General features: G+C 40.1%; 1 protein-coding gene across 1 annotated transcript in view; it reads right to left on the bottom strand.

Moving 5' to 3' along the window:
- The window catches only part of LOC117509937 (AP2-associated protein kinase 1-like), a 95,124-nt gene that overhangs the window by 36,081 nt on the left and 32,120 nt on the right, over positions 1 to 26,923 (bottom strand). The window contains 14 exon segments of the mRNA XM_034169550.1: positions 125 to 229; positions 10,442 to 10,531; positions 10,838 to 10,911; positions 11,535 to 11,611; positions 11,613 to 11,730; positions 12,011 to 12,203; positions 13,540 to 13,694; positions 13,799 to 13,811; positions 17,865 to 17,898; positions 17,900 to 17,956; positions 17,958 to 18,033; positions 18,112 to 18,191; positions 20,232 to 20,335; positions 22,112 to 22,244. Coding sequence (XP_034025441.1) covers positions 125 to 229; positions 10,442 to 10,531; positions 10,838 to 10,911; positions 11,535 to 11,611; positions 11,613 to 11,730; positions 12,011 to 12,203; positions 13,540 to 13,694; positions 13,799 to 13,811; positions 17,865 to 17,898; positions 17,900 to 17,956; positions 17,958 to 18,033; positions 18,112 to 18,191; positions 20,232 to 20,335; positions 22,112 to 22,244 — 1,309 coding nt within the window.

Here is a 26,923-nt window from a genome sequence, read left to right as displayed (position 1 = left end):
GCCTCTGTAAGGCTTTATCGTGATGTGAGGAAAAGTGGAAGAGGAAGACAAGAAAAAAGAAAACGCATGAAAAACCAACATGGCAATTTAAGGCAATACAGGGAAACAAAAAGAGAGCTGGTACCATTGGCAAAGCTCTCTGTAGAAGTGCCGAAGGGGTCAGCCAGGGTTAAGAGGTCAGGAAGGTGCAGAGAAGTTTCAGGGGACTTCAGTCCCTCAATTAGCTTCTCTATGTCAGCCATAGACAGAAGATGGAAAGTTAGAAAAGAGATGGCAGAGGAAGAGAGAAAATATGGCATAAAACAGGAAAAGACAAAAGTATGCATCTTGTTAAAATAAGGAAGATGGGTAAGGTAAAAGTATTTACAATGTTCTGAATGTGCCTTTAATTTTGTTAGAATTTTTTTATTTTTGTAAAGCACTTTAACACTCTATTAGCAGACACTGTATAAATAAATTGTAGCCCGTGGCCTCGATTCGCCCTAATAAAATAAATACATCAATGCTATCTCAACAAAAGCCTGAGGTTTGGAACTGAAGACAGAGACTGTGTTTCACTCTCAGTTGAGAAATTCCTAAGCCCATCTGGAGATGAGATGAAGACATCCCCCGATGGCCCAACACTATGCTTCACAGCAAAAACAGAACTGTAACTCAAAGTTCTTCAAAGGGAACCCTTGCCTGGTTAACGGTTAAATTTCAGTCACTATGAATTACATGACATTATAATGGCTTTGCGTCAGAATCTGAAAATTCCCAGGCCCAAAGAACCCACCTTAATGGCCTCACGTAAAGGCCAGAACCTCTCCACCCTGCCAGAGGACCTTCCCCCATAACACATGGCTATAAACTTTGAGTCTTGACAATCAGCTTTTATCTTTAGGTCTAAGTAAAAGACTTTTGCTTAAAATAAAAAATGCATCAGTATTATTTTATTCATATATAAAAACTTCTAATGTTGTTTGTACTGATTAAGCAAACAAAATGCTTTGCATATAATCATTCTATTTTATTGACATGTGTTCCTTGTAACTGATGTGTGTTAAGTGTGATCTTTCTGCATTATCAATATGTTGATGGTGAAATATTCTGTTTTGACCAAATGGAGTGTTTGAGTGACGATTAATAATGTATCCATTCAAGTGTCTTAGAACAATAGTATAACAAAATAGTTAATGTGTTTAAATAGTTCAATCATTTGTGTCTGCCCTTTGAACACATGAGGTTTTCTGTGACGTTACACACCCTAAATGGGCGGAGTTTAATGACATAAGTCCCCTTGTAAAAAGTTAGAACAGAGTGCTTCTTGGCCTCTTGCCTATCGCTCTCTTGGAGCGCTCTGCAACTCTCTTCCTTTCTTTAAAACGCTTAATTTTATTTTTGGGTCAACCAGGCCCCATGCTAAGCTAAACTAAGCTAAAGCTACCACGTGGCTCCATTCATTCGCTGCTAAAGTAGTAGCCTGACATTTTTTAGGTTTGTCAAGTCTTTTGAATTTTTAAGAGAACATCTGAGCTGAACCTTTCAAAATAACAGTGGAGTTACAGAAAAGCAACTTTCCTTTTCTGTCAGCTAATTTTCCAAAGCTGTTAAAGTTTTTACCTTTTCTCTAAATTCACAAAGAATTTTAATCTGGCTCCAACAAATTTTTGAAAAGCTACCAGAAACCATTTTCAACAAACGCCTTCCACCTCTGGGGTCCAAGCAGCTGACGACAGAGCTGATTTCAAACCTGACTGCAAGCAGCCATCTTGTTGGTAAAACCAGCCGACACAAGCCTTTGAGATCACCCAGGGAGACCACTGAGTTAACCCCTGACGCAAGTGAGCTCACGCTGCAAAGAGCATCAACATTATCGGTGGGTGGAGAACCATCTCCTCATCGGACCAGCTAAGTGACCCAGTTAAAGTTCCAGAAAAAGGATTTTGTTGCCAATGGATGCAAAGTGGCTTCTTCTTCTTTTTAAACAAATTCATATGTTTAATAATTTTCTTAAAATTAATTGGCTTCAAGTTTCATCACTAAATTCTAATCAGATTTATTTACTTCAGCTTTAGCTTCAGCTATCTTTCTTTCACATCTCATGAGTTAAGCAAATTGTGTCCATAAATGAACTTATTTAATCACTGTCCACAAAAATGCCAGTAAACTGTTAATTTCTTGTATAATTGTAAATAAATTATAAATATTTCTGCTGTGGTTCATTTGGTGTTCAGAAGGAAACCTTTGGTCAATCCCATCGTACAATTCACACTTTCAGACCCGAGACTGATGAATTAAATTAAGAGTGATTAATTAATTTGAGACTGATAATTATTAAACCCTAAAATTGTTAATTATTTTGGTGACCCATTAAATGAGGTCTAGGCCAATCTAATTCAATTTGAGAGTTTAACAATTCTTAATAACATTAAATTGGTGCCCGTGTGAGGTGCCATTTATTCCAAATAATTAATTAAATTTCTTTACATTTATTTTGGTGCTTCCGTGTGAGCCGATCTAGAATTGACTAATTTTGTTACATCTTTATGGTGCCTCCGTGTGAGACCTGAATATTCGCTACAAAGCATTATTTATAAAAGATAAATTGCCAAGTGGTCTACATTTCCTGTAAGAAATGCCAAAGTAAACCGATTCATTGTTCTGATCACAATAATAAGAACATTTTATAGTCATTTTAGCACTTGCAGGAAGTCAAGAATATTGTGAAAATTACCATATGTCTCTTGATTTTGGAGAATGTTGTGTTTTTGTTTTTTACATTTTGTGAGTAGGGGGTCAAAAGCAGGAGTGTGATATTGAGCTACAATACTGTACAAATACATCCAAAAGCAATATAGATTTGTGTCTTGAGACAATCCTGGTCTACAGACAATTCCTTTGACTTCATGCTTGGTTTGTGCTCTGACATGCACCGTCAACTGTGGGATCTTATGTGTAGACAGTTGTGTGCCTTTCCAAATCACGTCCAAACAACTGAATTTACTCCAGGTGGACTCCAGTTAAACTGTAGAAACATCTCAAGGATGATCAGTGGAAACAGGATGCACCTGAGCTCAATTGTGAGATTCATGGCAAATGCTGTGGATACATATGTACCGTAATTTCTGGACTATGGAGTGCACCTGAATGTAAGCTGCACCCACCAATTTTAAAAAGAAAAAAGAAATCGTACATAAATAGGCTTGTAAAAATCCATAAATTAGCCGCATCATTGTTTAAGATGCAGTGTTCAAAGCGTATGAAGAAAGTAGCGACTTATAGTCAGGAAATTACGGTATGTGAATTCTTAGTTTTTTTATTTTTTTTAAATTTGCAAAAATCTCCCCCCCAATTTTTTTTTTTTTACATTGTCATTATGGGGTGTTGTAAGAACAATTTTGAGGGAAAAATTAATTTACTCCATTTTGGAATAAGGCTGTAACATAACAAAATGTGGAAAAAGCGAACCGCTGTGAATACTTTCCTGATGCACTGTAAATACTAATGCATCTTCTTGTGTTTACTTGCAGATCACAAACTAGCTTTAGAGGTGCATACTGCCACTTACTGAATTGAAGATGCACCTCAGCTCAATTTTGAGCTTCATGTCAAAGGCTGTGAATACTTCTGTACATGTGAATTCTTAGCTTTTTTATTTTTAATAACTTTGCAAAAATCTAAAAAAAACCTTTTACTTCTGGAGTACCTTGATTTTTACCTACACTAACGAATTTATGCTGTCAACATTTGGTTTGTTGATTTGGCACTAGAATTGCTCAAAAATTGATTCATGTGGAGGTCACAGGCCAAGAAAGAATCCAATTAAATCTGGTGCTGTCCTGGTGCAATTCTGTCACTTTTTTCAATATTGCTAGGAAGGTAATCTTGAAGATTGTCAAGATATGATGCAGGAACCTGACACCCCCGCCCCATGAAGAGAAAAAAAAAAAAATCACAAATAACATTTTGAAATACAGATAATATGAAGGTCTGATTGTGCCTAGGGAGATACATGTTCTCCAACAAGTGCCCCTGTAGTAGTTTATTTATTCATATTTTAAAAAGTGGAACTAGTCACCAACAGACAGGTACAACAAGACATTTCTGGCAAATGAATCAAAAAATCATAATTACTGAACTAAAATACTATATGCCACCTGATAGTTTATCTAAATTGCTTTCCTTGGCCATGCATTCAAAGACAAAAAAACCCTGCTAGTCAGAAACATCACCATGCCAACAATGTGACAGAAAATACTAAATACTAAAAAAAAAAAAAAAAAAAAAAAAAAAAAAAAATACTAAAATACTAAGACTGCATGTTCAAACATCAAGAACAAACCTTGACATTAACGACACATAATATAATCAAGACATGACAAATTTTCACAATGCACGAGGTGTCACGGTACACAAGCATCAGAGCTGCCACAATACACTTTAGCACTGTAAGAGTGTAAATGTAAACTTTTTCATTAAATGTTTATGAATTGATGGCATTTCCTCATCTGCGTTGGGATGAAATTACAGGTGAGCCCCGTTGAACGAGCTGGAGTCCACAAAATCGGACCACGAGTTACCTGAAAACGCGACTTAATTAAGTTGACAAAAAAATAAAAAAAAAACCCTTAAAATAAGCTTACCTTGCCATATTATAATTGTCTTCACGATTTGAAGCGTGATTCCTTCCTGGATGGTGATGATTTCTTCATCTGGATTGGATTCGAGGTGTTTTTTTCCCCTCCTCTGACTGCTGCAGATCGGGGTTTGTCAGTGTGGTGGGCGTGTGTATAAATTCCGGCTCAATCTGAACCGACTCTAAGGATCTAAAGAGTCGCATCCAAAAACTTTGAATCGACAGGACTCTTCCACACAGAAGTGCTGACCTGCAGCAGCCGGAAGAGGAAAAAGAAATCATTGTCTGCACTGATGATCCCTCTCAAAAACGGTCAAATCAAAATGAACTTTTATAGGTAGACTAAATTTTGGGGGTCCACAACTTGACCACCAGTAAAGCCGATTCGCGAGTTAACGTGGCTCACCTGTACTGTGCAGTGTGTTGTGTTTTGTTTTTTGTCTGTTTATGACTATTTGTGCACACCAGCGGCTGAAAGACAGAGTGTGTGCTGTGCGAGCCCATCGCACCCTCTTGCGGCAGGTGTCGGCCAAATTCCAACTGACGCACGAACATCTAACACCGCTCGCATGGCACTTTGAAAATGTGTGGTCATTCGCACTCTAGGCATGACAGCAGACTGCAGACAATCACTGTCATACTCGCAGTGAAATTTGTCAAAGTTCCCCATGAGTGTGGCTTTGCAAACACACACACAGACACATGGGTGTGTGCACTCCACTGACAGGAGGTGTGGCTTCCGACAGAAGCAGCTGTAGAGATCTGTGGATCTGGACAACACCTACTGTGTTTGGACAGACATGGACTAACAACTGTCTGTGAGGTGCATGTGTGATTGCTATACTTATGTGGACATAAATAAAAACATATAGCTGTGGCGAACAAGCTGAAGCGAGCAAGCGTGTGTGCATGAAGCGGACACTGACAGCCTACCAGGTTGAAACGGACCGTCAGATCAGAACACACAGCGGGCGATCTGGCTATCACGTCACCCATGTGAGCTCTGTTCCATATGACGTGGTGTCAGTGCTGCGGAGTGCTGTCCACAAGGGTGTTGGGCAGAACACGCGCGGGGCGACTGGACGCACCGGACCAGTAGATGTGTGGACATGATCAGAGCACACTGCTTCTCATTCATGTCATTTCATGACTGTATATCAGTGACCATGTGTCATCACCAGAGGAACAGACGGATTATATTTGTATTGCCCTCTTGATAAATGCGGTGTTTTTATATGGTGTGTGATTTTTATTTTTTTTGTAATACTTCCATGTCCTTCCTGATATGAGGCAGATTTTCACAAACAGCTCTGTAGCTGTTTCTGATTGGCAATCAGAGCTTTTGGAAGGCACAAGCACAATGTTTCATGGTGCGTTAATTCGAACTGTTTCAGGCTGTTTTGCCGAATTCGAGCAAACTTCGCACGATGTGTGAAGGGGCCTTAATCTTACCTGTTTGTTTCAGTCGGATTCATCATCACAGCCTGATAAAAACTTATCCACAAAGTGTCCTGATTTTGGAAAATGTCTGAAAATAGTTCCTTCAGCAAAGACAGGCACCTTCAGGATGTATAAAGGTGTGCTGGATCAAAACAGACAGATGAAAACCAAAGAACCTGAAGAAGGGCTGCGCCCGAAATGTCACTACTATCTGTACCTAATAAAGCTTTTTGCATGGGAGCGTTCAGGTTGTACGGATCTTTTGGTTTTGAAAATAGTTCCTTGTCATGGCTGAAGAAATGTAGCATTTTAAAAGAAGTCCCTCTGTGTTTTCAGCTTGAACCAGAGAATGCAGGCGCTTTGTTCCACAACAAGAAGTTAACTTATTTTAAAAGTTGAAAGAAATTCAAACATTCCAACTGTCAACCCCACTGAGGTCCTTAGTCTGGGTCTCATTAACATAAGATCACTGTCCTCAAAGTCATTGCCCGAATAATGATCTAATGATGTTTAGTGGGACAACATTATTTATTGATCCTACATTGTCTTTTGACCTGCACATTAGAGATATTACAAGGACTGCTTTCTTCCACCTGTGAAATATAGCGAAGATTTGTCCCATCCTGTGTATGGCTGATGCTGAGACCCCGATTGTCTCGTTTCTCTCATCTAGATTGGACTACTGCAATGTTCTATTTTCTGATTTACCGCAGTCCAGCATTAGGGGTCTCCAATTGGTTCAAAATGCTGCTGCCAGATTTTTGACAGGAATCAGAATGTTTGACCACATTACACCCATTTTGGCATCTCGTCACTGGCTTCCTGTCCCTGTGAGATAAGTTGTTAAGGTTCTGTTACTAACCCATAAAAAATTGTTCACAGACTAGCCCCTCCCTACTTAGCTGAAATAATTAAACTCTATGTACCAGTCCGGGCTCTGCGTTCTCAGGGTGCAGGACTACTTAGGGCTTCCTGTTGTATTGTAAACACATTTCCCCATACATGTACGTCACATGTCCAGTTTGAATGCAGCGCCACTAGTGGCGATTTATTTTATCAAATTTGTTTAGCGCGATAATAATTAACAGAAAATGCAAATTTTGAAAATAACTGTAAAAATTAGTTTTATTTAACACTTAGAATGACACAATTATACCAAAAAGAGGTCCCCTTTTAAACTATGTTAACCACAACCACTAATCTTAACCCTACTTTTCACGCCAGAAACATAGCAAACTGAGGGGTCTGGCCATGCCTGCTGCACAGAGCATGGCACTAGAGTGACACACAGTCTGTGGAAATGAGATGGAATGTCAGCGACTTACATAAACCAATAAGCATATGTCCATCATACTGTGCAGTTGTACCATGTATTCTGCATGCAGTTAAGTGAATTGAACAGTCGCGTGCATACTGTACTGTTACAAATACAAACATGTATTGCGGCACCCCTACACAGTGCAATGCCTGAATTCACATGCTGGTACTCACAACTTGCTTATGAACCCGTGCTGACAAAGACGCACAAAATTATCTTAACAGATTTGCTTCATGTGCCAGGCAAACCTCAAACCTTGGTTTAAATTCTGCACATTTTCAAACACAAAAAGATACATAAAATTATTACAGCTTTGATAAAGGGTGAAATCTGGAGCATGCACAGGTTGAATGCTTTTCCTGCAGCTCATACTTACAGGAAATTGCAATGGGGCAAAATTGGGTGAGGCGTGGGTGTCTTAGGCAAGGAATGTGTCGACTCAGATAATGGCACAGCTGTTGTGATTTTTTTGCCCACTTCACTATGGGAAAAAGGTCAATACCGATGAAAAGGGTTTTTTTTTTTTAACAGAAATATTTAATTCAAAAAACAATGGAAAACACTAATATACTATCTGAGCTTAATACCATTTTGCGGAATTTATTTTTGCAATAAAACATGATTTACAGGATGTCTGTTTCTGCTCAAAATTGGAGATTTTTGGCGTTTAATTCTCACTGATGCTCTAACATGCTATAAACCACAAAACAACTTTCTCGAAGTGATGATATACGTATAGGTAATCGCCATTGTTTTTTGTGTGTAACTAAACTTTTGCTAGCCCAACTAGGACCTTAAAAACAGTTAATTATTTCTATTGCTTTCTTGCTAGCAATATAGTTGATGAGAAAATTTACATGAATAAACCGAAAAAGAAGCAGACTGCAATTAAAGCTGAGCAAGAGGGGATGGCATGCAGTTTGGCCAAAGTGCACGAACACATCATTGAATGGCTAACTAAAGCAAACCTATGGAATTAAAAATCACAATTGCTATACCTGAAGTGCAGGAGCAGCAGACAAAATCGGCAAAAAAAAAAAAAAAAAAAAAATCAGGAAAACGCAGAGAGGCTTCTAATGTAATCTGCTTCATGGTAAATTCTTTGCAGATCTTTTGGGTCCTGGAACCTTTAAAATATCAGTGGCACTTGATTGTGCCCACCACTCTCTACCAATGTGACTGAAGAACGCTCAGTGTTCTCGGTCCATCCAAGTCAGTCTTCACTACCCTGCTAAGAAGGACCATATCTTGGGCTTGCCCATGGCTTGTTCTGTGAACCCCTGATGCACATCTTCTCAGATTATCCTCTGCAGGTTGGGACACCAAAGTCCACCTTTAATGTAGTCAAAGCCAAGCTTGGTTAATACTACTCCCAGCATTGGTTGTCATAGTGAATGGAGTGGTGCATACTTTTCTGAGCCAAGATGCAGTCTCTCATCATAGCCACAAGCACCTTCAAAGTTGCCATGGGTGTCCTCCCTCCCTAGTCTTGTATGCTCATTCAGTTTTTGAGAACTGCCGACTCCAATCAGACTTACAGTAATGATCTATTTCAACAGCAGACGCTAAACATATCTGTGCAGGTGCAACCCCATTTGGGGTGGGTCCCAATGCACTTTGCTACTGAAGCAGTGGGAAAAATCAGAGCAAAGCCAGGTCCTGTGCACTAAAGCATTGGATTTATCGTATGGGTCATTCCATAAGAACTCAACCAGAGGTCCCATGGTGACAACTCAGATTTGGCTAAAAAAAAAAAAATTGTGTTGGTGCCTCTACATATATAAGTTTTAGGTGGAAAATCTTAAGGGTTTCTGAACTATGGGCCTATAACAAACAGTCCCACAGACTGGCATAGAACAATATAGTAGTGTGCAGACTGGAGCTGTGTCAGCTGTATTTACTCATTTGTTCAACTTCATAATAATGTTACTTCTAGTTCCTTGCACTTTTTGTGTAAAGGTCATGTTGAAAGGTTCTGTCAATTAAACATATGCTGCAAAAAAAATCTTTAAAGAAAGTTTTGTGTTACGTGTGTCATACTAAATTTTTGACACCTTTTTACAATTTTTACTGCAGGCAAATATCTGCCTTAAATATTGGTATCGGTCTCCAAACATTGTTGATAATCAGTATCAGCCCTTAAAAATCCACATCGGTCGACCCCTAGTGAGAATGTGAATATATTTGTGTGTCTATATGTGTTGGTCCTGCGATAGACTAGCAGCATGTCCAGGGCGTGCCCTGCTTCTCACCCAGAGACCACTGGGATAAGTTGCAGCCCCATGTGATCCTTAACTGCAATAATCAGGTTTAGAAAATGGATGGATGGATGGATAACGTATTGACTGAAAAATTGTCATTTGCAAAATGTTACATATTCTGGTGACGATGATGGCATCATAGTGAGCCTTGACCTATCCTCTTTGAATGACTCCTACAGACATAAAAGGAGAACTCTTAAAGAGGGTTGACAGTATTAACTGCACTCAGATGAGGTAAAAACCCTCAACATCTGAATATTCTCAGGTCAGGTCTTAAAAAGCAAAAACAACAAAAAGGAGTACCAAAGCCGCTGAACAAGACATGCATTTCCAAAAGAAATAAGGGTAAACGTAACATGGTTTATTATTTTAATGATTGTGTGCAGCAATTTGAGCTAACAATCTCATCCAAAACTTTCACCTTGCAAGCGGTTTCCTCCAGCAGTAAGAGAAGAAAATCCAATTAACATGAGTGAATTTGTCCCACACATTACCGAGCAACAGTGAACACACAGACCTGCAAATAAGATGCGATCTAGCTGTAGCTTTAGCCTCTAATCATGGAAACTGATGCAGTCAATGTGAGGCTGCTTGGTAGGTCAACAAGATAGACACATTACAAATCAAAGCCACAAAAGTAGCAGTCACCAGCAAATCATTTGAATGCGTGACAACCACAATGCCACCTCAATGAAAACAAAAATTAAAAAGTCGCTCACAAGCTTTAAAAATATTTGTTCAAGAGGACCAGTGTGTGGTAGAGTTGTAGTTCAAATATCGTCTCATGTGAGATAAGAGATTTACCTGGTGTGTCAGAGAGGTAGAGGGCATTAAAAGGCTCTGGGACACTTGTCAATGTTGAACCTGCCCTCAAGATGTCATCAGATCTGTCATCTTAATGCCATGCCATGAGTAAAAACAAAAAAACAAACAAACAAAAAAAAAAACAGATGGGGGATGTGAAAGTGTGGAGAATGGAAGAAAAGTAGCTCAAGTCATAAGCTAACCTTTACAAGAACAGAGAAATATATAATGGATCCATGACATGAATATGTACAGTACGGCAGTTGAATTCTACCCCTCTCCAATGAGAATAACACTGCAAGACCTCAAGACAAAAGCACATTTGACAAATGATATCACTCTTAGGTTTTATGTGAGAAATATACCAAGATTTGAGAGTCATGAGGAGTGACATACCTGAAGAACCATGGAACCCTGGAAGCAGATCGTCATTGGAGCCTGACATCTTCTCTCCTTGTGTGTCTGCTGCACTCAAACAAAAGAACAGCAGTTAGTTTAAAATGAAGAAATATGCTAAAGACGGAGAGTTCAAGTGAAGAGGCTTGCCATATACAAAAGTTAATGATTTAATTAATTTGGACGCAAAAGACTGACTCCTTGACAGACTCTGATATTATTCACTTCACAATTTAGTTATTAATATGACTGTTCACGAACAGGCACCACTGCTGTGTATAGTATGAGCACTTCAGTCACTGCTCAGCTGCACTCTGACATTTCTTTTTTAAAAAAAAAAGAAAAAGACACTGTTTGATGCCCACTTTTGCCAAAAGTAGAGTCAATCATGTCAGTAAAATAATACAAACATATTTTATGTTGCCAGTCCTACATAAATGCGTGTATCATCACTTCACAAATACACACAGAAACAAAGTTCTTGAAAGGGATTTGGTTTCATTTCAGAAAGGTCTATGTTCACTGTTGATACCGTTTTCATATAGTAAATACACCAAACAAGAGTCCCTTGTTTTTTCTGTAATGTAAATGATTGTCATTTTAAAACTCAAATGAGTTATCATAAAAACTGCATAAGAACTGAACAATAACAGCGAACAATAAGTAGCTGCAGCACGATGTAGGAGATGGGTCTTACTGTTGCAAAACTTTGCAAAGTTTTTGGTTGAGCAGCTCTTCTGCTGTGAGTTTAGAGAAGTTATCATCTCCAAAAGGGATTCCAGCTGGGCTGGCTGTTCTTTTCAACAGCAGCTGATGGAGGGTCACCTTCACGGGGATGATACACAGTCTGCTGGGAGGAAGACGGGGAGCCAGAAGGAGTAGTGCTGGCTGACCTACAGTACACAGAGGGATAAACACAAAAGAGGCATGCTGAAATTCCATCAGGGACATTATCTTAGCTATGGTATAATGGATTATGCAAAAACGGATGCATTAACAGTGTTCTTTTCAAGGTGAAGTGAGAGATTATCCCCTAACTTTAGATGGAAAAGAACATTTTATTCTTTGAGCCGTGTTCATGTGAACGAGCCATTTATCAGAGTACCGAGTTCCCTGAGCAGCAATGAAAAGATGGCTGATTTTCTGATGGGTGAAGGAGTCAGTTTGGCTCACTTGGACTTGTTGAGGCTGGCTTCTGCTGCAGCTGCCAGAAACAGCTGGGTGGACTTGCTGACTGGAACTCCAAACACAGCACTGTGAGTGACATCGCTCAAGATGCGTCTGTGACCACTCTTAGTGGCCATCTTTGGTGATGAGGGGGGAGTCAAGGAGCCAACTTTTGAATCCCATGGCCAGCAATCTGTAGCTAGAGGGAAGAGATGCAGAAGGGAAGATAACAGAAATTGATCATCAGAGAATTAACAGTGATATCTTTTCTTTTTAACAGCACACAAAGGAAACCAAATGAAAATACAAGAAAAGGACAGAAATAGAAATTTAAGAAAAAGGAGTGAGAAGGCAAAGGAGTGAAATGTCAATTGCCTTCTCTCCCTCACTCCTCACACGTCTTCTGAATTACAGTGTACTTAAGCATGGGTATTATTTGAGTATTTGAATTATGTTGCAGACACACGTTTCAATATTAAAGCTGTTCCTTGCTTACAAACTTTCTTTTAACCAGGAACAGGCAGGTATCATTACTTAAAAAAAAATTAATTAATTAAAAAAAAAAAGCCTAAGAGACACCATGAACACAGATGCCAGTGTTGATTCAAAGGAAACTCAAATATGAGAAGGCTTACGTTCACAACCCTAAAAATCAGAAAAAAAAATGCAAATAAGAAATCCACAGTGATTCTTACATTTACTTTCGCTTGTATTTCATTGCAGACAGCATGAACCCAAGATATTTAATGTTTTAACTTCTTTTGCTAATATACAGCCATTCCTTCAGTTAAGGCCTGGAAATAAAGTTGGCTCAGAAATATTTAGGAGTCGTAATACGGTTTAAAAAAAAAAAAGAACCACTCCCTACTCTTTCTGGGTCAGGCTCAAAACCTCTCAATCATCCCTCATACGTGTATATAGTACATTTTCATCTAGCTTTACAATGATGCTTCACACATACGTTTTTAATCACGTTGTGAGGACCACGTTCTAAGTGCTGTTTGTGAGAACCCCCTTTCCAGTATAGCTGGAAAGAGGCAAAAATTATTCCTGTCACAAGGCATTGAAGAATCAGAATGTCACCGCAAATGACATACACACTCAACCACATATTAGGAGCAACTCGGGGAGATTGCCCAGTGGGACCTTAACAGGTGAGCAGGTTAGGTAATCAGGTTGCAAGCCCGCTTCCCGTATTCATTTCAGAGTGTTGGGGTGTGCTAGTTATACCATCATACTTTCAAAAGCCACAGCATGATCAGCATAGGGTGATCAACTGACGTTCCAAACTGATATCAGGTAGACCTTTTACTACAAGGTAAGCAGTATGGTGGTGGTTGGGGGGTGGTGGGGCTAAATCATGCCTGGTGAACAGTTGTACTAGGCTGCTTTGCACAGATTCTCAACATAATCCACAACAGCAAACATTTCATTTCAGTAGTATTTCAAGTTTATGTCATTGTAAAAAGTCTAAACTGAACACTTATAGAGATGACAGAATGTAATTGTCTTCATTCTTGTGCCCGGATGCCCACCTGTTGGATTGTCTGCTGTGGGCATAAGAAGGACAAAGTTTGTTGCTGCTTCACGAGGACATGCTGATGTTGTGAGACGGTCTGTTGCTGCATGCTGGCAGTCTGCACTGGCTGGGGTGCAGCAGGAGACTGCTGAGGGGAACTGCACGCTGCACCTAGAAGTTACAATTCTAATACTTTCAGGGAAAATATTCACAAAAATGCATGGTGTCTTGCACATCTTTGTCCTCAAAAATGTTACTATATTATCTCTGGTCACCTTAGTCCGGCGGCTAAGGGACAAAATTTTAGGGGAATCATGCACTTTTTACAAAAGTGCCAAAACTTTATCAGAGGTACCTTATAGTGTCCTGAAGTATATAAGATCGTGAGACAGTGAATCCATAAACGTCTACACTCTAAAAACTTGGGTTTAAGATAATAACCATTTTCACCTTCTACAGCATATAATTCATGACAAACTCTTATCCAAATGTCTATTTAAGTTTATAATATAAATTTGAAGGTTAGAAAAATGTATTAAGGCTAAGTAGGGATGCTTCGAATGTACTTCAGTGTGCTTACACTCTTAGGAAAAAGCTTTAATCGATGGAAAGTGACTAAATATTGTCTAACTCAGTGTGAATATCAATATACCTATGCAATATAGCTGTTTGCGAGCATAGGGCAAAGGATGATGCTACTCATGCACTAACATATTTTACACTCTAAAAATAACAACAGTGTTTGAACGGAAAGAAATGCTTTTTATTAATTACAAGAAATCAATTTTGTTTTATGGCCATAACCATTTAGTTTACAATTTAAAAACAGTTTACCTTATGCTATATCTTCCATAACATAAAATCATGACTCCTATATTAATTTACTTAAAGTGACTGAAAGCTGTGTTCATGCATAGAAAAAGAAGTATGCTACAAATGTACTTAAACATAGTTTACACTCTTAAAAAATAATGGTAAATAATGTTACAATTTAACCTCTTTCCATTTTGAAACATACCACCCTGCTAATGTATAAGGATTGTACGACAACGTATGACGCCGCACGATACATGATCACATAAGCTCAGTATAGCTTTGCACTGGTTGCAGTAGCCATTCTCTACAGCTTAACAAGGTCCAATCTTGATCACTGGCCCCCTACATAACCATATGATCGTACTGTCATATGAATAGCAAAATATACACTGTGTTATAACTATGCAAACACCCTTTTAAAAAAGCAGGATACAGGGCTAAAATCAAATGTCCTCCCCGCTTTGACATGACTTAATATAACCTAAAGAGTCCCTGGACAAAGTTTGGCGCTTTTGTAAAAAGTGCACGATTCTATCCCTTAACTGCTGGACGACCTGACAAAGTTTGCTGACATTGGCTAGCCCTGCATGGTTTTTTGAAAGAACCTTTGGCCAGAGGAGCTCTGTAGCACCTCCCAGACTTCAAGAGCTGAAACTGACAGGACAGAGGATGAGAGCTGTCTTATACCACTTAAGTGCCACTGGTTTTTATTTTTACCACATAAGCGGCGCAATGTGGTTCCACATGTACCAGCTGGTTTATACCTGGCACCTGACACTGTTCCTGCTCGAAAGACACCGACCATGAACTCTCGCACCAGGTTCATGCACGCCTGCCTGTTGGCACGATGTTTTCGTGCTCTAATTTCAAAACTGTTTCGCGTTGTTTTCACCGTTTTCGTCCAAAACGCTGTCCAACTTTGCACTATGTGTGAAGGGGCCATAAAGCATGGCCTCAGAAGAAGCAGCAGTGAAACAATGCCAAGCAAGGCTGAGGTGATATGACCAAAGTCTCTTATTTTCTTTAAAAAAAAAAAAAAAAGCCCCAAAAGGTTATAATGCAAATCAAAACAGCTAAAATAGTTTTTTATGGAGTGTTCAATATGAAACTTACTTGAAATTTGAATATCAGAATGTTGCACACACAATCTACAGTATGCTGCTGAAACGAAATCACTCTCTTCCAGCTTTTCAAACATGCAGAAAGACAATGGTGGGTTTTAAAAAACACTGTTTTGGTCTTGTTAGCTGTAGATATCAAAAAGCCGTATGAAAAGAATTACATTGTTGTAAAAATGGCCAGACTAAACCATCGGACATTAAAGGTATTACAAAACAATAGAGAAATTCAGCAGCAGTTCCAACTGATATAAAAACGAATTATTATTATTATGAAGCTATTATTTATTATTGCAGTTTTGTTTAGTACTTTGATTCCTGGGAAAGGCCAATTTAAATAGTTGTTATATTACTATAACAAAACTGTGATTTTTCGGTACATAAGTCGCACCACAGTATAAGTTACAGGATGATCCAAATGAGCTAAAAAGAATTAAAATAAAACATGTTTTATGTTCTTTAAAATATGGTAATCCAAATTCCAAGCACCAAGATGTACTGGCCTTAAGCCCCTTTCACACCGGGCCTGTGTAGAGTTGCATTGTGCTGTCCGTCTGGGATTCCATGCAAGATCTCACTTTGTGGGGTCAGGATGATTCTGAGAAAGCTCAGAACTACACAGGAGGACCTGGTCAATGACCTGAAGAGAGCTGGGACCACAGTCACAAACATTACATTACTAACACATGATGGTGTCATGGTTTAAAATCCTGCAGGGCAGCAAGGTCCCCCTGCTCAAGCCAGCACTTGTCCAGGCCAGTTTGAAGTTCACCAGTGACCATCTGGATGATCCAGAGGAGGCATGGGAGAAGGTCATGGGTCAGATGAGACCAGATAGAGCTTTTTGGGATCAACTCCACTTACCATGTTTAGAGGATGAGAACAACCCCAAGAAAACCATCCCGACCGTGAAGCATGGGGGTGGAAACATCATACTCTGGGGGTGCTCTTCTGCAAAGGGGACAGGACGACTGCACCGTATTGAAGGGAGGATGGATGGGGTCATGTATTGCAAGATTTTGGGCCAACAACCTCCTTCCCTCAGTAAAGGCATTAAAGATGGGGTCATGGGGCTGGGTCTTCCGCATGACAATGACCCCAAACACCACAGCCAGGGCAACTAAGGAGGGCTCCGTTAAGAAGCATTTCAAGGTCCTGAGTGGCCTGGCCAGTCGCCAGACCTGAACTCAATAGAAAAACCTTTGGGAGCTGAAACTCCAAACCTGAAAGATTTTGATAAGATCTGTATGGGGAGTGGACCAAAATCCCTGCTTCAGTGTGTGCAAACCTGGTGAAAAACTACAGAAACTTTTGACCTCTGTAATTGCAAACAAAGGCTACTGTACCAAATAGTAACATTGATGTTCACAGGTGTTGAATCCTTATTTGCAGCAGGTGAACATACAATAAATTAGTTAAAAAAATCATACATTGTGATTTCCTCCGGATTTTTTTTTTTTTTTTTTTTAGATTATTCTCTCACAGTGGACATGCACCTAAGATGAAAATTTCAGACCCTCTATGAGTTCTAAGTGGGAGAACTTGCAAAATCGCAGGGTGTTCAAATACTTATTTCCTCACTGTAGATGGATTTGATACATTGGAAAAAATCAGAATACATTATTTCCAGGAGTTAATGGAATTTATTTAATGTGCCACAATCCTGAGAGAACTTGAGTGAAAGCACTGCAGAGCTGCAGTCGTGATCCATCCATGAGGAGTGGACGTGGTCATGTCCTCTCGTTGGTGGTCAGTCTGTGAGGAGCTATAATGGACGTGGACATGTCCTCTTGCTGGTAAGCGGTCTATGAGCAGGAGTTAATGGACTTTATTTAACGTGCCATAATTGTGAGAGAACTTGAGGAGGTGAAGGTGGAGCTGCAGCCGGCGATCGCGATCCGTCCGTGAGGAGTGGACGGGGACATGTCCTCACGCTGGTGATCTGTCCATGAGGAGTTAGTGAATGTGGAAGCTTCTTCCGCGGTTTTGAAGCTTCAGTTCCAGCAAAGTCCAGCAGATTAATAAAATCTATCAATGCAGATATGTACTGATAAAAAACCTAAAAGGATTCCTCACCCTGGCCTAGGGTTGTGTGCAATTGTGGAGGCTTGGTGTACAGTAGTGCAGTGTTGCGTAGACTTGCATACAATAGCTCAGTGTTGTGCAGACTTGCTTAAAAACTTCATACCTTCTGCTTCCAGTGCTCTCCGCAGAAAAAATTAAAACGTTTAAACAAAAAACTGAAATGTTTCATTTTTTTGTGCCCATCTCACATCCCCTTTGCGCCCCTCAGTGTAGGGCTGTATAAACTCAGCGCAGTCAGTATGCCGCCACATTACGCAAACTCTACTTAGCCCCGGTGTGAAATGTGCATTTGCCTAACAGTTTACCACAAAGCTATTTATACCTATGGCTTGAGATGCTCCAGGGGGCATGTTTGGGCCTCTTGCGTGGCGTAAGAGCTGATTGGATTGATAGGATTCCTGATATTGGCTGAGGCCTGTGCCTGGCCAGCCTTGGGCCGCTGCCGTGGTGCAATTGAGGTTTCTGTTGTCGAGGAACGGGGTCTTGTAAGCCTGGCACAAAGAATGGAGTGGCGATTAGCAGCATTAGTGATTCTTGAAATGACAATGCTCAAATGACTTGTGGCTCACCTGGCTTTGGTTTGACTCTTTTTGGCCACTGCTTCACTAGCCCTTACAGGCTCTGGGAGTTTTGCTGGAAGAGCTGAATTCTACAGAAGTGAGGGCATTTAATTTTTATTTGCATGTTTGTTTGTTAGTTAAACACAGGAGCTGCATTAAATTCTGTCACTTCTACACTGCACTACTAATCTGTGCTTCCATGCCAAAGATTAGTAGAGCATACATCTTTGTTGCCCAATTTTGCAGTGATGTCTATAATTAGCTACATAAGGATGACAAGTATTGAGGTAATGCAGTACATACTGTGCATCCGGAAAGTATTCACAGTGCTTCAGTTTTTTCCACATTTTGTTATGTTACAGCATTATTCCAAAATGGAGTAAACTTATAATTCTACTCACAACACCCTATAATGACAACCAGAAAAAGTTTTTTTTTTTTTAATTTTGGTAAATTTATTAAAAATTAAAAAATCATGGGTACATAAGTATTCATATTCTTTGCCCAATACTTTGCTGATGCACCTTTGCAGCTATTACAGCCTCCAGTCTTCTTGATTATGATGCCACAAGCTTGGTGCACCTATCTTTGGGCAGTTTTGCTCATTCTTCTTTGCAGCATCAGGTGGGATGGGGAGCGTTGGTACACAGCCATTTTCAGATCTCTCCAGAGATGTTCAATCGGATTCAGGTCTGGTCTCTGGATGGGCCACTCAAGGACATTCACTCCTTTGATGTCTTGGCTGTGTGCGAGTGCTCTGGAGCAGGTTTTCATCCAGGATGTCTCTGTAAATTGCTGCATTCGTCTTTTCCTCAATCCTGACGAGTCTCCCAATTCCTGCTGCCAGAAAACATCCCCAAAACATGATGCTGCCACCACTATGCTTCACTGTAGGGATGGTGCCTGGTTTCATCCAAACATGATGCGGGTATTCACACAGAGGCCAGTAAATTTTGTTTCTGATGGTCTGAGAGTCCTTCAGGTGCCTTTTGGCAAACTCCAGGCAGGCTTCCACATGCCTTTTACTAAGGGGTGGCCTAACGTCTGGGCACTCTACCATACCAGGCTGGAATTGGTGGATTGCTGTAAAGATGGTTGTCCTTCTGAAGGTTCTCCTCTCTCCACAGAGTAATGCTGGAGTTGTGATCAGAATGACCATCGGGTCTTGGTCACTTTCCCCTGACTAAGCCCCTTCTCCCCGCGATTGCTCAGTTAGAACGGGCGGCCAGCTCTAGGAAAGAGGCCTGGAGGATCTGAACTTCTTCCACTTATGGATGATGGAGGCCACTGTGCTTATTGGGACCTTCAAAGCAGCAGAAATGGTTTTGTACCCTTCCCCAGATTTGCACTTCAAGACAATCCTGTCTCAGAGGTCTACAGACAATTCCTTTGACTTCATGCTTGGTTTGTGCTCTGACATGCACCATCAACTGTGGGACCTCATATGTAGAGAGGTGTGTGTCTTTCCAAATCATGTCCAATCAACTGAATTGGCCCTAGGCAGACTCCAATTAAGCTGCTGAAACAATTCAAGGTGGAAACAGGATGCACCTGAGCACAATTTTGAGCTTCTTGGCAAGGGGTGTGAATATTTATGTACATGCTAATCCTTAGTTTTATTTTTAATAAATTTACAAAAATCTAAACAAACAAACAAACAAACAAACAAAAAACCCCAAAACCTTTCACATAGTCATTATGGGGTATTGTGTGCAGAACTTTGAGGGGAAAAAAATTAATTTCATCCATTTCGGGATGAGGCTGTAACATAAAAAAATGTGGAAAAAGTGAAGTGCTGTGAATTTCCGGATGCACTTTACATTAGAAAAGCAACATGGGGAACAACAGGCAGCCAATATTAGTTTTTCTCTGTATAGCAATGCGACAACTGAAACGAAACTTGCTCATTATTAAAAACCCAACGGTTTAAACCATCTCCACAGTAAATGTTCTATTTCTTCCACTCCTCTCACCATGGTGACACACAGTTACAACAGGAAAAGAGAATAAACCAAGGCCCTCAAAGAAAAAAATGTAAAAGCCTTTATTAATATAGCTAATGAGTAGCAAAAATGTATGAGTAGCACTAAACATTGCAGCATGCACTGGTTTTCATCAGGGTGACTTACATTTACATTTGGGACTGGACTCTCTCTTCGGGCAAGTTTAAAGGCAAAGTAGGATACTTGATATATGTCTGGTCTTGTATCTGGGTCAGGTTCCAGCATGTATCCTGCAAAAGGCAAACAAAAGTTGAATCTTTGGGATCTTAAAAAACAAGAAGAAAAACAAAACAAAGAGAAATCTTATCTTTTGACTCGTCAATTAGAACTGAATCACTGAATTGAATCTGAATGAGAAAGGTGGCATAACCCTTCAATAATCCACTCAGACAGGAAAATATTCATGCCTATTCACCATGTCAGCATTCTGCTCATGGTCAACAGTTGACATTTAAGCTGTGAGCTGTTGCCAGCAGCCTCCATCTTGCTTAGCATTATTCCACATCGTCAGACATTAGATTAAATAGAAATCTATGATGTGCTGAATTGAACTTGGGTTAAAGGGATCTGAAAATTCTGTTTTGTGCAGCGTTTGGGGGCAGCGACAAGCTGACAAAAAATTGTCAGCTTGTTGCTGCCCATGTCAGAATTGCTCTGGTAGTCTGACAGTGCAAGAATTTTAGCTGAGGAAGCTTCTGCGATTAGAAGTGAAACTTCCTCGCGTCAAGCAACCCAGTCCAGTCGAAGATTCAAGCTTCTCTACTATGGAAACCACCTGAACAACTGAGAGCCTTCACAGAAACTTTATGTCTGGTTGTTCAATGCTAACTAAGATGGCGGTGCTCTGGCAACAGCCAGCAAATGAGCGGATCAGCCCGGTCCACAATCTACTGAGTAAATAGAAATCGATGGACACGACATACAAACGATCATGGCGACTCCTAAATGAATGGATGGATCTTTGAGAAATCCAAGAATATTTTCCTCATAAAGGAACAAGGGAAGAGACAATGTTACTGTCAAAGAATAATAATTAAAAAACATTAAAAAGTATTGACCATTTCAATAGCAGAATCAATGTAACACCAAGCTGTTCTGCAATATACATGAACCGCCAGAACCTGTTGCAGACTCTGAGCCATAAGAGTCTCGTCAAATGTGGGGAAAGGGAAAAAAGTAACGAGCACACAATGGGATGGTGTGATTTCAATGCTGTCCAGCAGGAGCCTTAAGGCACCTTGACACATGCATGAATTTAACCCATGCACTGCCACATAATTTGTCGTGCCAATGCGATCCGCTTTGTCCGCATTATATAAAATAATTATTTCGTAGCCGATGACGCATTTGCTCTCAGAACTTGGCTGATGAAACCATCTGTCATTCCATCCAGAATCAAAGACTAATTATCTGCAGCTCTAGCTTCTCTTGTGTGCTTCATGAGATGGAGAACACATTTGGAATCATCTCAAAGGTAATTATTTACATTTATATTGTAATGGCTTAGTAAAACAGTTGCATTTTCATTCCTTCTCATGAGTTAAATAACGTATCTGTAAAATTCTGTTTATTGTGGATGTAACATATCATAATCATTCAGATGCGCTGTGGTAATGACACGCACTGACTTGCAGTGACACACAGTGTTTTCAAAGACATTGCGCAATGTTCACGTCTAGTTCACAAAATGAATGCGTGCCAGAGATTCTGAACATTTCAAAATGTTCTTTGAACACTTGCACATAGCTGCGCACAGCTCACGCACAGTTTAAAACAAGTTTACTCCCTGGCACGCCAGATTGTGTGCCAGTGCGGGGATCAAATTCGTGAAATCATCAAGGTGGCTTTACAATCACCTATGTAGGACTTACTTTTTCCATTGTATAACTGTAAGTGTTGATATAGTGATCAGATTGACTGCATTCCAAATGCATTCCATTCCCATTATTAATACACTTCATGTAAAAATAGCTAGAGTGCATGTTCGAAGAAACAATATTACATACTGATAAGACAGTGCATGTCCTGGGAATAGCGGGAGTTGTCTGGTATAGTAAAACTGCCATCACAGATAGCAACTTGGCTCTCCCCAAAAGGAAGTGTGAAATAGCATAGTTTATAGAGTAGACAACCCATGGCCTGTGCAAACAAGAAAGAAAAAAATTCTGTTAATTATTCAAATTCAAAGTCATGATCACAATGAATCTATGCAATCACATAGGAGGGCTGCACAATATATAGTTTGAGCACTGTCATTGTAATGTGCACATGTCCCATTGCAAGATATGTGATTTCAAGAAGATAAAACAATGCCCTACAACTTGTTTTTTTTGTACCTCTAAATTGAGTAACAAACATGGATGGCTCTCATCTTCCATGACAATTCTACCAGAGAAGTCTCTCTGATATGAGATAAATGACTCCAATTAATATCATTATTTTGGTTGTGTATGAAATGCAGGCACTGTATGTCAAGTTAACTCCAAGCTGTCATCTGGTGCTTGTCTATGCCCATCAGTGTCTTGGGAAGGAGGATCCTGAAAACATGACCAAGTACGCCAACCACTCCACAAAACAGATGTCAAAAGGATGATATTGGAAGCTACTTTATTAAATTGTCCATTAGCCATCTGCGCTGGGCTATATCTTGACTGTGACCTCAAAAATAGTGGCAGTAATGCTTTTGTGGGATGTCTGTCATCACACTGCTTTTAACATAGCCCTAAATCTCAGTACAAACTCTAATTGGTGAGTAAGCCCATAAATAATACCACACTCACTGAGACATGCTGGTTTCCTGCATTTACAGTGCACCCAGAAAGTATTCACAGCACCACATTTTACAGCCTTATTCCAAAATGGATAAAATTCATTTTCCCCTCAAAATTCTACACACAATACCCCATAATGAGAATGTGAAAAAGGTTTTGGAAATTTCTGCATATTATATATATATATATATATATATATATATATATATATATATATATATATATATATATATATATACACACATACACACAAGGTCTGCCCATAAAGAATCGTACCTTTTTTTTTTTTTTTTTTTTTAAACTATATGGATTTGATTCATACGTTTTCACGTCAGACAAGCTTGAACCCTTGTGCGCATGTGTGAGTTTTTCCACGCCTGTTGGTGACGTCATTCGCCTGTGAGCACGCCTTGTGGAAGGAGTGGTCCCGCCCCATCGTCGGATTTTCATTGTCTGGAAATGGCGGAATGATTTGGGTTTTTTTTCCATCGAATTTTTTCAGAACCTGTTAGAGACTGGCACCTGGAAACTATTCGAAAAATTTATCTGGCTTTCTGTGAAAATTTTACGGGCTTCACAGAGAATAAGGTCTGGTAGTACAGCTTTAAGGACCCCCTTAAGGACGCTCAGCGCACCGCGCTCCGAGCTGCGACGACACGGCACAAGCCACCGGACCATTTCTGAGCTGATGGCTCTGTGGATACGAGACCGTCGTGTGCTCTTTCTCTGGTTATCACAGAGCTGGACATCAGGCATTTTCCGGCAGATTTCACTTTTAACAAGAATTTTGTCATGGAAAGCGCGCGGATGGCTTCACGCGTCACGACCGATTCGCTTTGGAAGCGAGACAAAGGAACACCTCCGTTTCGGAGTGTCAGAGGACAAGTTTGGACATGTCTATCTCGGCTTTCAATGCTTACCAGTCCAGTAAGTATCAGTGAAATTGTGGAGAGCTGGACATGTCCAAACTTGTCCTCTGACACGCCGAAATGGAGGTGTTCCTTTTTCTCGCTTCCAAAGCGAATCGGTGCAACATTTGGTGATGTTCTTGGATGTATGGCACAACAATGGGCCTCAGGATCTCGTCACGGTATCTCTGTGCATTCAAAATGCCATCAATAAAATGCACCTGTGTTCTTCGTCCATAACAGACGCCTGCCCATACCATAACCCCACCGCCACCATGGACCATTCGATCCACAACATTGACATCAGAAAACCGCTCATCCACACGACGCCACACACGCTGTCTGCCATCTGCCCTGAACAGTGTGAACCGGGATTCACCCGTGAAGAGAACACCTCTCCAACGTGCCAAACGCCAGCAAATGTGAGCATTTGCCCACTCAAGTCGGTTAGGACGACGAACTGGAGTCAGGTCGAGATCCAGATGAGGATGACGAGCATGCAGATGAGCTTCCCTGAGACGGTTTCTGACAGTTTGTGCAGAAATTCTTTGGTTATGCAAACCGATTGTTTCAGCAGCTGTCCGAGTGGCTGGTCTCAGACGATCTTGGAGGTGAACATACTGGATGTGGCGGTCCTGGGCTGGTGTGGTTACACGTGGTCTGCGGTTGTGAGGCTGGTTGGATGTACTGCCAAATTCTCTGAAACGCCTTTGGAGACGGCTTATGGTAGAGAAATGAACATTCAATACACGAGCAACAGCTCTGGTTGACATTGCTGTCAGCATGCCAATTGCACGCTCCCTCAAATCTTGCGACATCTGTGGCATTGTGCTGTGTGATAAAACTGCACCTTTCAGAGTGGCCTTTTATTGTGGGCAGTCTAAGGCACACCTGTGCACTAATCATGGTGTTTAATCAGCATCTTGATATGGCACACCTGTGAGGTGGGATGGATTATCTCAGCAAAGGAGAAGTGCTCACTAACAGATTTAGACTGGTTTGTGAACAATATTTGAGGGAAATGGTGATATTGTGTATGTGGAAAAAAAATGGGAGCAAAACCAAAAGTGTTGCGTTTATATTTTTGTTGAGTGTATATTATATATGACAACAATCACAAAAAACCTAAGAAATTACGTGTGCTATAGTATTTATTTAATATTTCTGCTTAATTCCAAGTACTTTTCTTGGATATCATTTTTTTAATCAGGGTAACCACAATCCTATTTTACACTCGCAAATGTATTTTGAGCATTTTTTCATTTTTAAAAGGAATTGTCTCTGCTACCAATGGAGATATGTAGCTCAAATTTGGAATACACCCTATTTGGGCACCCCAGATACAGTAGTAAATTTCAAAAATTGGACACAGAGCTAATTTTTCCATTCTGTAGCATCACAAAAATAGCAGTTTGTCCATTCTCGCAAAAAATTACAAAATTTCAAAGAGCTGTACTAAAAAAGGGACTCAAAGGATAATCTTCATATTGTAGAATACACATATCTGGGGTACTAGTTATGTGTGTGTAAAACATTTTGGTCATAACTTGAAGAGTTTTTGAATTATTGACTCTTGAAATTCGAACATGATTGTAGAATGTCAAAAATAGGCCTCCAGTCTCTATGATTTGACCATGTAGGCAAGTGCTCAGTCACTTCATAATTTTTTTTGTGTAGAACATATTGATATACCGACTTTATGTCAAAAAAAATTTTTTAATCTAGCTCAAATGCTTTCATAGTGAAAAAAAATTGCAAAGTAGGGTACCGTAACATGGTGCAAACCAATTCTGAACCTGTATTTGGATGTTCAGAAAGCAAAATATCAGCTCTGAATGGTAAATGGACTGGACTGCATTTATATAGCGCTTTTCCATCTGCATCAGACGCTCAAAGCGCTTTACAATTATGCCTCACATTCACCTGGTGAATATGAATATGAATATGGTGCTGCCATACAAGGCGCTCACTACACACGGGGAGCAATAGGGGATTAAAGACCTTGCCCAAGGGCCCTTAGTGATTTTCCAGTCAGGCGGGGATTTGAACCCAGGACCTTCTGGTCTCAAGCCCAACACCTTAACCACTAGACCATCACTTTTAAAAAAATCAAATGACAAAATAGAAGCAAAAATAAAATAATAACAATAACAATAATAATAGTGTGTGTAAATGGTAACAAGAACCCAAACAATTTATAAATGTATTAAGACAGTAAATTAACATTAAAAAACGTAATTAACAGGAAATAAAAAGGGTTGAGTTATTCTTCTAAAAATTGTTGAGGTCTAAAGTTGAAGGCTCCAAAAACATTCTGGGCTCACACACCATTCCAACTCATATAGAAACTTTGCACAATTTATTACCACCCTTGAAAAATGTCAGCTACCTATTTTATAAGCACTACCCAATCTAGAGCTAGTAACAGATTAATTAAGAAAATAATTGTGTGATGTAATGGAAAATTTTAAACTGATCACTTCCTGAACATCAGGATATCTGAACAATATAGCATGTCCTGCTTTTCATGTGTTCAATCAATCAATCAATTTTATTTATATAGCGCCAAATCACAACAAACAGTTGCCCCAAGGCACTTTATATTGTAAGGCAAGGCCATACAATAATTACGTAAAAACCCCAATGGTCAAAACGACCCCCTGTGAGCAAGCACTTGGCGACAGTGGGAAGGAAAAACTCCCTTTTAACAGGAAGAAACCTCCAGCAGAACCAGGCTCAGGGAGGGGCAGTCCTCTGCTGGGACTGGTTGGGGCTGAGGGAGAGAACCAGGAAAAAGACATGCTGTGGAGGGGAGCAGAGATCAATCACTAATGATTAAATGCAGAGTGGTGCATACAGAGCAAAAAGAGAAAGAAAACTCAGTGCATCATGGGAACCCCCCAGCAGTCTAAGTCTATAGCAGCATAACTAAGGGATGGTTCAGGGTCACCCGATCCAGCCCTAACCATAAGCTTTAGCAAAAAGGAAAGTTTTAAGCCTAATCTTAAAAGTAGAGAGGGTGTCTGTCTCCCTGATCCGAATTGGGAGCTGGTTCCACAGGAGAGGAGCCTGAAAGCTGAAGGCTCTGCCTCCCATTCTACTCTTACAAACCCTAGGAACTACAAGTAAGCCTGCAGTC

This window comes from Thalassophryne amazonica, chromosome 5 (assembly GCF_902500255.1).
Source record: "Thalassophryne amazonica chromosome 5, fThaAma1.1, whole genome shotgun sequence".
In the NCBI taxonomy this organism is placed as follows: Eukaryota; Metazoa; Chordata; class Actinopteri; order Batrachoidiformes; family Batrachoididae; genus Thalassophryne; species Thalassophryne amazonica.
Note: the sequence above shows the minus strand (reverse complement) of the source record. Positions and strands in the feature narration are given on the sequence as shown.